The sequence below is a fragment of the Helianthus annuus genome, chromosome 9 (genome assembly GCF_002127325.2).
Source record: "Helianthus annuus cultivar XRQ/B chromosome 9, HanXRQr2.0-SUNRISE, whole genome shotgun sequence".
Classification (NCBI taxonomy): Eukaryota; Viridiplantae; Streptophyta; class Magnoliopsida; order Asterales; family Asteraceae; genus Helianthus; species Helianthus annuus.
In genome coordinates this window covers 52140888-52152731 of record NC_035441.2, presented here as the reverse complement: position 1 = coordinate 52152731, position 11844 = coordinate 52140888, and the positions used below count along the sequence as shown (strand labels likewise).

General features: G+C 38.6%; 1 protein-coding gene across 13 annotated transcripts; it reads right to left on the bottom strand.

Annotated features, from left to right (window-relative positions):
- Positions 1 to 256: 256 nt before the first annotated feature.
- Positions 257 to 3992, bottom strand: LOC110908677. 13 transcript variants are annotated; one of them, XM_022153635.2, is made up of 12 exons: positions 3847 to 3992; positions 3656 to 3742; positions 3438 to 3519; positions 3303 to 3351; positions 3073 to 3172; positions 2849 to 2960; positions 2489 to 2751; positions 2171 to 2409; positions 1632 to 2097; positions 1214 to 1404; positions 694 to 998; positions 257 to 647 (listed from the first exon to the last, which is right to left on the bottom strand). In XM_022153635.2, the coding sequence occupies exons 7-9, from the start codon at positions 2665 to 2667 to the stop codon at positions 2072 to 2074; spliced, it is 444 nt and encodes a 147-aa protein (XP_022009327.1). In that variant the 5' UTR covers positions 2668 to 2751; positions 2849 to 2960; positions 3073 to 3172; positions 3303 to 3351; positions 3438 to 3519; positions 3656 to 3742; positions 3847 to 3992; the 3' UTR covers positions 257 to 647; positions 694 to 998; positions 1214 to 1404; positions 1632 to 2071. The 13 variants fall into 13 exon arrangements, with proteins under 13 accessions (XP_022009327.1, XP_022009326.1, XP_022009329.1 ...); XM_022153634.2 differs by having other exon boundaries at positions 257 to 626; XM_022153637.2 differs by having other exon boundaries at positions 257 to 998; positions 1632 to 1803; positions 1886 to 2097.
- Positions 3993 to 11844: the final 7852 nt, after the last annotated feature.

Genomic DNA, 11844 nt, shown 5'->3' with positions numbered 1-11844 from the left:
ATATAGGAAGCACAATGCTTTGTCATTTTTAGTACAATCTAAATAACCAAGGTAGATTGAGTTGACCGCTGACCCACTAACACTATTTAGTTTTTAGGTCTAAATTGTATTTTTAATCTTGAAAATAATGTAAGTCTTTAACTGTTATTAAATAGATAAAATTAGCTCAAAAAGGAATATAATCGGGTGAAAGACATAATGCATACAGAGTTACTAAAATATTTACTTGGAACTTTATTAGATGTGTGAGGAAAAAAAAAACAAAAAACAATCCAAATTGACTTGATCACAAGTAAATGGGTATCCTATAGGAAAAAAATCCAAACAACCCTGCCACTTCTACAGTCGATTAAAAACTTGTAAAAGTTGAAAGTCTATTTAAGAACTGAAAATTGGAATCTATAGGGAAAAAATGAAATCAGAAAAAAAAATTATATTACAGTCTTCATTGTCGCCCACTGTAGTCGATGGTCAACAGAGTCCTTGACATGGTTGCAACAGTCGTTGATCAACAGAGTCCTGAACTCTGTAGTCGATGATCAACAGAGTCCTAAACTCGCCTCTGAACCGGAGTCACCCCTTTCTCTAAAAAAACCAGCTCGCTTCAACCCGTGTACTTCATCATCCTAATATTTAGGCAAACAATACTAAAAGTACAGATCTAATTTTAAACAAATTCAAGTAAAACCTTACCAATTATGATAGCTTTTAGCTGGTCATATGGGGTAGAACTATATAAAGAAAAAACTTCCAACGTTGTTTCCTCCACCAACAACAGTACTTCCAGTTTCAAAAACGGATCGCTTAGTTCAGGTAAAAAACGGATCGCTTAGTTCAGGTAAAATACGGATCGCTTTGGAAATGTGACATTTTAATGAGTTGAAACCATTCATTTTTAGCTGGACCAAAATAGCATTCAATAATCGACCCGTTTCGACCCAAACAAATGTAGCCTTTTTTTAATTGACCTGTTGACTGGAAGCCATTCTGAGCGAAACCTGTTCAAAGAAGCAAAAAAAAATGAGTTCAATATTATCAATTCATTATCAAAGAAAAAAGGCAGGTCACGTAACACATCAGAATGGACTTAGGTGAAGATAATCAACAAGTTAAACGTGTATTTGGTCTATTCATGCAGGTTTGACCCAATGGTCAAAACACTTTCTTTAATGAACGACATATGAGTGCACCAATGCGCCTTAAGTGTGCCTACCGTCGCGAATGAAGAAGGATTGAGACGGAAAATATATGGTGAGACATCGACGTGAAGGTTGCTTCCGAACTGTCCTGCCTTGGAGCATTAGAGCTTGATAGAGAGGAAGCATTACCTTGACACTTAGATCCACCTTTGAGGTTTTGACTTTGCTGTTGATGGTAGCAATATACCACCAGAAGGATTCTACTCTGCATTTTGACAAACAAACCCATTATCAGAAGCATTACCTTATCTGAAATACTCTTTTTAAAAACAAACCCATTTGGACCCATCCATTTTGACAAAACTTGTTTTAATACACACCAAAATGCCAATTTTTTAAAACCTGCCCTAACCTGTACCCATCCATTTTTTAAAATCTTTCCTCCATAACATAGATTTACCCTAATAGTTGCAACTAATAACATAGATTTACCACTGCCAATCACCGATGTTCTGTTATCATGAAACTCTAGAACTCCTCGGTCGCCATTGTCATGCATTTGTTCAATCCACCAGACCACACACCTGTTGTTGTCGAGCTGGACTTGGGACTCGCTAGTCACCACCATGGAAAAGTCTCAAATAGTGTCAGATAGAGCTAAACGCTTCAAAAAGAACCATCATGGTTTTAGGAGTTTAAAGCACAATGTATAATAGATGGAGCATAGTATACAATATGCTTATCACCAGTGAGCCAGAACTAACAATAAGCATCGTGCACTTTTTGGTCACCACCAGCCAGAGTCATCATTCTTGCTAAAACAAAAAATAAAACCTTTTCATTTCTGATATCTTCTGCATCCAAACTGACAGGAGTTTCCATAGCAAAAAGGGCCAATATCTGAAGCAGATGGTTTTGCATAATGTCTCTAATTATTCCATAGTTGTCAAAGCAACAACTACCAAAAGCACAAACGTAAGCACACTATATTTTCAAATAAGATTTAAGATTTAAGAATCAATTTTTCATACCATTCTCACGAAGCCTGAAATCAGCAATTCCTTCGAAAACCTGACTGTATAAAAGGCTGCTCCAAGACATGATGGGTCGAGGATACGGTTGTACATCTGCAACATCATCCTTGTTACATATGAATGAAACAAATATTGTCCCTAGATCAACTATTACAGTCCCGCCACCAGTAAACCTTCGTATGACAGGAATATTATCTTCTAGAACACGTTTAATTTCAACAAGTTCAGCAGGTTTCCTAATAACAGATTCACGTAAACTGATAAGATCTCCAATCTCCATTACATATTAGAACTATTGTTAGCAAAGACACATACCCAGAAATGCCCATGACAATGTTGGGTCTATCCGCCCCATCATTTATGATGCACCAGTTGTCCGATGAGGTCCGCAAAAGGCATTCTTCAATCTCCAACTGCTGTAGGATGGGCACCCCCTTCATTCTGACGATATTCATTAGCGGACGTCCTGCTTGTGCATCATGTCGTGTAGCCATTAAAGCAGTTTTTCATAAACTGTTTTTTCTCTTTCGGTTTTTGTTAATGTGAGATTGTAACAATCATTTGCAGGGTGCAATGAACTGCAAACAAAAAATTATAGATGAGTTTTTATTATCTTCAGACTAAGGCGCTGTAGCTATATATCAAGATCAATGGAAGTAGTTACAAACTAAGTACCAATGCCATTAAATAGAACAGAAACAAAACAAGTAGAGTTTATAGTAGCCACACTGAGCCAGTATATCCAGTTTGTGGGAAAGATTTCCAGCCAACCATCTAAACGCGTCCCCTAATAAAACAACACTTGCATCACTTGTAATTATAAATCAAATATTGGCGTCTAGAAACCAAAGTAAACTGTTTAAATAAAGGTCAAAAACCGCATCTCAAACATAATCTACCTTATCTGGTACAAACTTCAACTTGCTTTAAGTCCTGTCAAAGAAGTCATCTTCACTTTTACCCTTAAAATATGGAGGTCGAGTAAACATGGATTTGATTCTTCCAAAAAAAACATAAATAAATCAACTAATATTCGTAATATATTAACAATAATCATCAAATAATCAAAATATAAATCAACTAAAACGCAAAGTACTTAGGGTGAGGGTCAATAGAGATCTGAAATTACCAAGGCTTGTGTCATCGTCTTCCACCCACAACCACTATCTTTGAGGAACCTAACACATATCTGAAAGTATTACACACGAACAAAAAAGGTAGATCGACTCAAATAACAAACAAAATAGGTAGACATGATTGTTACCTTTTTTGACAGAGATGGCAGTCCAGCACGCCGGAACCCTAATCGTCTTACCGGAAGCCATTTAAAGAGGATCTTTGTGTTTCTACAAAACAAAGTTAAAGTAAAAAACATTAAAAAAATAACCAAAAACTGATGAAACAAAATACAAACAATCTCAACAATGTCGTCAAATTTATTCAAAAGATTACTGCTAGTACACGCAGCATAGTTCATCAAACCTTCATAAACCCTAGAGCATCCATTATCTCGGCTAGGATTCCGACTGGAATCTCTGAAGAAACGTGACACATTCCTTAAACCATGACCTACATAAAAAAAGACGATCCATGTCACAACACAAACAAATGTAAGTGAAATCCATTGAATGAATGAGAAATAGTGTTCAAAATCAAAACACGGCGTCACTTACCCTTGACGAAGGTAGCATTAACACCAAAAATACCCTGAGAGGTCAGAATCTTCATAGATCAGGTGAAATTTTCATGGAGGAAAACCCTAGATCCAGATCCAGATCTGGAATCGCCAGAGAGAGAGGGGGGAGCAGGGCGGGCGATTTTGAAATGTTTTGAAATTGTGAAACCCTAATGTATATCCCTTGTTTTTTAGTAGAAGGGTACAAGTGGAAAGTGAAGTTTTCTGGTGCTTAAAGGACTTGTACATCATGCTTTAAGGGTGTTTTAAAGAAATTTCAATGACCTTAAGAAGTCAAATTATAGATATGAAGTCAAATTATAGATATGAAGTCAAATTAAAGAAGTCCTTTAGATATGTATATTATATATAGTATAGATATGAAATACACAATATAAAATAAAGTCAAATTATATAATACATGGCATCATAATATAATATATGACCACATAAAATTATTTATTATTAGCACAATATGTGATCACATAAAAAATTGGTATGAAAACCTTATAAAATATGTGTTTTCATCACACTTAAAAGCAAATATTTAAATCATATGTATTACCTGGAATGTCCACCAGGACTTCTTGTAGATCTTCAAGGGGATGCTCCGCTGGAATGTCATCCCATCCGGTAGGGTTGTTGACTCCAAGTGCTAGGTTCCAATCCTCTTGAGGGAGGATTGGTTCCATGGGAGGTGTTACAAGAATATTTAACCTCTGGTGCAAGAGGTTAATTTCTTGAAAACTATTTTCCAGCCCCACCGTAAGATAATTTATACGGTCTATTAGGACCTCCTCCACCGAAGTCATTTCATCGAGAGCTTCCCGTAGTGCCATGACGTAGTGTACAAGGGTAGCTTCAATGGAAGGCCTTCTCCCTCTTCGACTGTTTCTTGAATGTACAGAAGATGTTCCACTGTTTTCACTTGACATTCTACGAAAACAAACCAGAAATAGCTTATTTTAATGAAACGGTACTTTGGACACGGCCCCGTGCTCAACGAGCACGCCCCGTGTTCACCTTTCTGCAGAATTTTGGATCAAGGAACCTCGAAGTTTTAAGTTATTTTCCAATTTGTGAAGCTTTTTTGAGTAATAGTAACTTAAAACAATGTTATGCAACTTATTTTTAACAAGATTCCTTGAACAAAACTTCAACAATCCTTACAATAAAGCTTGAAATCTCAAGCTTTAATGGAGGTTTTGGAGAAAGATGAAGAAGAAGGAAATGGATAGAAGTGGAAAGGACAAGATGGTTGTTGGAACCTTCTTTTAGAACATACCTAGGATGGTAGGAGAGAAGATCCCTTCAAATCTTTATCCCTGGATAGTCCAAATGTGCAGGATTCTTGGCTGCATTTATAGAAAACGACAGCATGCTGGACACGGCCCCGTGTCCGCTGGACACGGCCCCGTGTGCAGGCAAGATCCTGACACATTTTGTCCGTATTCTGACGTAAAGTCAGAAGGGAATCTTTTGGTGGACACGGGGGCGTGTTGGCTGGGCACGGCCCCGTGTCGAAAGGCTGATTATGAAGATTGTCTATTTTCAAGGAACTTATCTGGATCAGGCGGTTCCTTACTGGATGGGACAACCCCAAAGTGCCTAAGGTACCTTAATTGCTCTAGATTAAGACGAGAACGCAAGAGGTTGTCGGTGAGGGTGATTCCTATGCTAAATGTAGGTGGACAAGTCCAACCCTTTTCCGGACTCTCGTTAAAGAAGGTGTATGCCGAATCGCTCAGGTCTATGTATGCATCGAACGAAGTCGATGGGGAGTCCTTCATGGCACAATCAGCACAGGGACGACTATCGTCCAAGTCCTCGCTAGAGTGGAAGGTATTGTTGGGAGCAACGAGGTTGTTTTTATTTGAATGCGAACCCAATGATTCTTCTTGGTTATCATCTTGAGATGAATTAAGGAAATCCATCTTAAGTTCTTTTAACCAATTAAGAACCAGATCTTCTAGTTGAAATAGTTCATCAAGAAGCATTTCTCCTAAAATGTCCGGTTGGGCGCATTCGAGAGAGAGAGATAAGGATTATTTTTATTTTCGCCCCTCTTAAGGCTACAGGAAAACGATGGGTCTATATAGTGGGGCTTATAGTTTAGAAAATAGCATTCTAATTCTTTATGACCGCCTCCACATAATTGACACCACGTACCATAAGAGTGCCAAAAGTAAAAAATATCATTAGCACTCATTTTTGTGTCAGAAATTACCAACCGTCGGGATCTTACGGTTCTGTTTTCAGTAACTGAATCTTGGGCACGGGGGCATGTTCAGTGGGCACGGCCCCGTGTTCAGCTTACTGTCTGACTTAAAACAAGATTGCCAGTTCCAATGATTGGGTACGGGGCGTGTTCAGCGGGCACGGCCCGTGCTGAGTTCTGCAGAAGCTGAAAAACTAAGAAAATCCTAAAAAAATAAAAATAAAATAGAAAAAAAATGATTAGGCCGCTGATTCCTAACTTCCTTAAAATCCTTGTGTCCCCGGCAACGGCACCAAAAACTTGATGTGCGTTAGGTGTAATATATATTAGGTGTATATTTTAAGCCCTTTTTACACTTTTTAGCCAAGTTTTAAATTTATAAATACGATATTCACTAACACTAAACACACATATGGGCAAGTGCACCCATCGTGGACGTAGTATAGTGTTGGTAAGATACCGAGGTCGTCCAAGGACACAAGAGCTTTTAGTACCGGTTTATCCTCAATGTCTAATCAAATCAAAATGTTAGAAAAAGATTTTTAAACTATAAAAATAAAACTAACTAAAATGCTGTGTAAAACCCTTGCAGGACCAATCAATGATATCAATGATATCTTGTGAAAGCGCGGAATTCAGTCACAAGACGATTCAAGATTAAACAACAATAATAATCAAAGATAGTTAAAGTAATAGAAATCACAAACCAAATATTCTTGCATTCAACGGTGAACGTAGACTGATACAAGAATAACAACAGGGACTCGCAACCGGTTCCACTATCAACAACCTCAACCCTAAGGTTGAGATGTGTATATATACTAGACACTAGGACCGAAACATAAGCCCTATTACTAATGGGTTGCGAGTCGGCCCTATAACATCCAAATCGGCCCAAAACATATATAAAGAAATAACAAAAACAACCCTTGTAACCCCTGTACTATATTCACCTGCATGAATAAACCTTCAGGTTCCAACAATCTCCCCCTAGGTTTATGCATGCAGGTTCTTGATTCTTCAAGTGTTGCTACTACCTCCCAAACGATCTTGAAAACCACCAAATCCAACTTTGCGAATGTGAATAGCGGACGCAACAGCGGCAGTCCAACCCTTCGCGATCTCTTCATACTTTTCAGTTGCTCGAATCTGATTTTGAGCTAAAACCTCCAAATCTTCAAGAGCAATGTTTAACACATCCACTTGATCAACTAAACGGAAGCTGACATCACCATCACAGACAAACACAGCCTGACCCAGACGCTCATCATAAGCCCAAAAATGCAGAGACTTCAGAGCACCTTGTGGAATCTTCTTGACCAACGGTATCACCTTCTCTTTGTCTGTTACTGGCCAGTGCACTACTTTCATGCGCTTTTTGGTAAATGAATCCCGGACACCCTTAAGAGGTTTAACAATTGAGTCAGCAGTGCGCATCGATGGAAAGTTATGTTGAACTTCCCTCTTCAACCTTTCGAAAAATATGTGTCCAGGACCTCCAGGGTTATCATCAACATAAGGAGCATTAGATAATTCTGTCAGATCAACCTTTGTAAACGATTGAAACTGGCCAGGATGTTTGTACCACTCCACCGGACCAACTTTTCTCTTGATCCACCACCTATGTCTGTCATGGTCATAACCCCAGCTTACCACTCCCGAGCGATTGCCAACTTTATCATACAAAGTCTCACCAACATCCATCATATGATGAGAAGCCTGAGCATCAACATCATCTGGATTCAGATTCTTGTTTTTCAAAATCACCAACTCTCTTTTTCTTTTAATTCTTTCTGCCTTTGCTTTCGCTGCTTCTGGATCAGTAACTCTTTCAAAATATTTCTCCATCGCAGCATTCTTTTCAGCATTATCTTCTTCAAAGGCCTTCTTTCGGTTCTCAACATCTGTTGGATCAGAAAACTCCTGTCCAAACTTTTTCTCAAGCTTACCACGTAAATCATAGACCATGGAGAATAACAAACTCACATCTCCTTGCAATTGCTCAATCTGTTGATCCTTCTTTACTATGACATCTTCAAGTTGGATGATCTTTGCTTCTTTGTGAATCGAATCTTGTTCAACAACAACCAATCTTCTCTTCATCTCTCTCATACTAATAAATTCATCTTCATCACTAGAATCATCATCAAACGGCATTCTCAACGGTTCCTCAGGCCTTTTACCACTAGAACTGCTCGGCACATCATGAGCAACATTGGAGGGGCCGGCAGAATCAGAAGCACCCAGCAATACATCACCAGCAGGCTCTGAAGCAACATTTGCCGCTTGAACTTCAACAGTAACATCAGTGGTTTCCATATCAGTTCTTTGAGTATCAACATCAAACAGACCCTCAAAAGTATATGTGGAGGGGTTAGTAGCATCAGCAACACTCTTCTCAAAATCAAAATCATACAGATCCTCATCATCTTCATCAGTGTTCAAGGATTGATCTTTGTTCTTCTCAACATACATACCGAGCCGAGGATCCCTCCTTTTCCGCTTAACTGGAAGGGAATCAGAATCCTTTGGGTGTTCACTTGACTCTTCATTTGGAACTGAAAGATCAGAAGGAGGCTTTCCCATCTTTTCAGTCACTGTCTTTAATAACTGAGCCAAAACTTCAGTAGAAATCACAGGTGGGGCAGTTGAAACAGCATCAGAAACTCCAGCTTCAGGTGGAAGCTCCATATCCACATCAGAATCAAATGAAATCTCAACACCTTCTTCATCAGAATCAATATTCACAAGCTCGTTCTCAGGTCCTCTTTCAGCATCTCCTTGAACATCATGCTCTTCAGCAACGATAGCAATAGCAGGTCCAATATTAGCCTGAATAGGTTGATCTATGACTGGTTCAGCAACAACGTCTTCAGTTTCAGCGAACTGACCAAACTTCTCTAAGGGAATTTTTCCTTCAAACTTCCTTTCTGTACTCTTCTTCGTAGTAAGCGCACCAAAACACGCGGGACCCATTGGTTTTAACTCTAATGTGTTTCCAGTTTTCACCAACTGCGGATAACTTGCATTGAGGATCATCTGAATAAACCTTGGATACATAAGAAACTTATCCTTCCTGACTCCTAGAACATTTCTTTTCATAGCCTCCAAAACATACTTCGAGTAGTTGAATGGCTCATTTGTGATTACACACACCAAAGCAGCAGTCTGTGTACTATTTAACTGATCAGTTCCTCCCCGATTCTCAGATATGCACAATAGAAACATGTGCACTAACAACCTCCAGTACGGATGCACAAATTTCTTGATCAGAGGGGGATATTTGCCTTCATAACTGAGTCTGGGTAGAATAGCCTCAACTGTACCAGCTGGAACCTCAATTGAATCCGAGTCTTGATCATTAAACTGCAACACCTCACGAATCATCTGCTCTGTTATTGTAATCGTGATCTTCTGAATTTCAGATACAATAACTCCCTTTCCTTCAACCACCTCGATCTTCGCATTCTTCCAGAAATCTTGAATGAGGCCTTCATAAATGACTGGATTGTCTCGTAATGCGTGAACAATACGGCAGCTGTTTAGACCTTTCATGAGCGAAGAGTATAATCTCCGATGTTTCTCTGGAGGAGGTGCCAAAAATCATGCCTGATTATGAGTTGCTATAAACTTCAAATCCATTATCTGCACAAACCAAAAGTGTGTCACAAACATACACAATTATCAATCATCAAAAATCAACTCCAAACAAGATGTTTTTGACTCGAGATCACGAATCGCAATCAGAAGTTTTGAGTCGCAACCAATGTCACAGTTGAACCATGAGTCGAGACCACGAGTCGAGACCACGAGTCGAGACCACGAGTCGAGACCACGAGTCGAGACCACGAGTCGAGACCATGAGTCGAGACCATGAGTCGAGACAACAGATCTCGAGTAGTGATGATAAGATTGCGACTCGCAACCAACAGTCTCGAGTCCTTATCCATGCACACTTTGACTTTCAAACATTTTGGATCAAAACCCCATAACACCATCAAAAAGCTTTGAAGACCAAATTATGTTAATTTTTAGGGTTCTTCAATTTCTTCAAATCTTCAACTTATCATCATCAGACCTGCAAAACTTCAAGCAGATCATCAAAGTACCTTCAAAAATATGAATCGAGACCGGAGACTTATGAGTCGAGACCGGAAAGACTATGAGTCGAGACCGGAGAGCAAAGGGTTTTCGCCGGAATTCTTGAGAGAAAAACCTTGAAGATTTCGAGTGAGTTATGAGGTCTCGACTCGAGACCTTTCTTTTATACATCAGCCCATCAAATGGGCTTGGGCCAAACATTGGGCTCGTTGGACCGAGATATTTTCAATGGATTTTCTTTAATGATTTAAATAAGATTTAATTCAATCCATTAATCAAATTTTAATCAATTAAAAATCCATACAACTTCCTGAGCATGATTTGTTGAAAAACCTAAAACCAAAAATAAATAATTAGAAATTCATTATTTACAAACAAAATAGGAAAGCAACAAAGATTACTCAGGGATCAAATCACGGGGTTTCGGGCTTGACTTCACTTATCAACACTGATCTACTAGAGGATGATCTAGACGATTGCCAGTATATTTGTCCTCTTAAACTCATCTCCCTAGATCTTTTCCATATAACTGCCTGTATCTCATTTTATCATGTTTTGATATTTTTTAATAATGAGCACCCAAACAAATACTAATCAAATCCTGGAATTATGCACAGCTCACTCTATCATGCAAGTAGTTTCCCTACCACATATTTCACAAGTCCAATCCAAAATTTCTGAAATCTTAACTGGGAATAGATTGAGAAGAGAACAGAATAGATCTTAGGTAGAGATGGTATAATATACAGATCAAATGAGTTTTCTCAATTTGATATAGGTTTATTGGGTTTCTTTTGGGCACTAGAGGGCCTCTTTCGGGTGTTAATTGATCTACAGATCGACAACGTACAGCTAGGTCAGCATGTATCTGGATGCAGCAAAAGCTGACGTTGCCTAGCACCTCCAGGTCAGCATGTATCTGGATGCAGCAGAGGAGGTACACGACTTTTTCAGATAAGATTTCAGAATCAGATCAAAATTGTGTGTATCGGGAAAAACATACAAACATTCAAATAGACATGAACTAATTCCAAGTGATTTTCTTTTCTGAGGTCATGTACTAGTTTAGTTCTGAACAGAAACAGCTATTGTTTCCAATCTTAAGGATAGAGCCTACCAACACATCATACTAGAGTCAAACTATTTCGATACTGGTCTTACATGAGTCAGCCCTTGACCATAATGTGAAAATTCATTTCATTTCCCAGTCATTGCAACGCTTGCTTTCCCCCTTCTTCCCTCTTTTTTTTTATTTTTATTTTTTAATGTTTTTGTATTTTCGATTTTTTAATGTTTTTGGCTTTTTGAATTTTTCTCCCCCTAAATTTGTGCATAAATAAAAAAAAAACTACCTACGAATAGAAAAACTTTATGAACAAATTTACTTACGAAACAAAAACATGCTCAGTCAGTAAAACGGATCATTTTCAGAAAATCCACAAGCACTCTGAATTTCGAGCTGCTGACAGGCTTGGTGAACAAATCGGCCGCATTTGCATCTGTGTCGATTTGTTCAAGAGTGATAAGGCCTCTGTCAAAGCAGTCTCGGATAAAATGGACTTTAATATCAATGTGCTTGGTTTTGGAGTGAAAGACAGGATTCCGAACAATTTGAATTGCAGCATCATTATCGCAGTAAATAGTAGTGTTAAGATAAGTCAAACCATAATCCTGCAA

Coding starts and splice junctions, on each gene's coding strand:
- LOC110908677 (XM_035977210.1), bottom strand. CDS start 2,667: ATGGCTACACGACATGATGCACAAGCAGGACGTCCGCTAATGAATATC. Junction 2,410..2,488: donor ATTGTCATGGGCATTTCTGG/GTATGTGTCTTT, acceptor ATCTGTTATTAG/GAAACCTGCTGAACTTGTTG. Junction 2,098..2,170: donor TTTCAGGCTTCGTGAGAATG/GTATGAAAAATT, acceptor TGCTTTTGGTAG/TTGTTGCTTTGACAACTATG.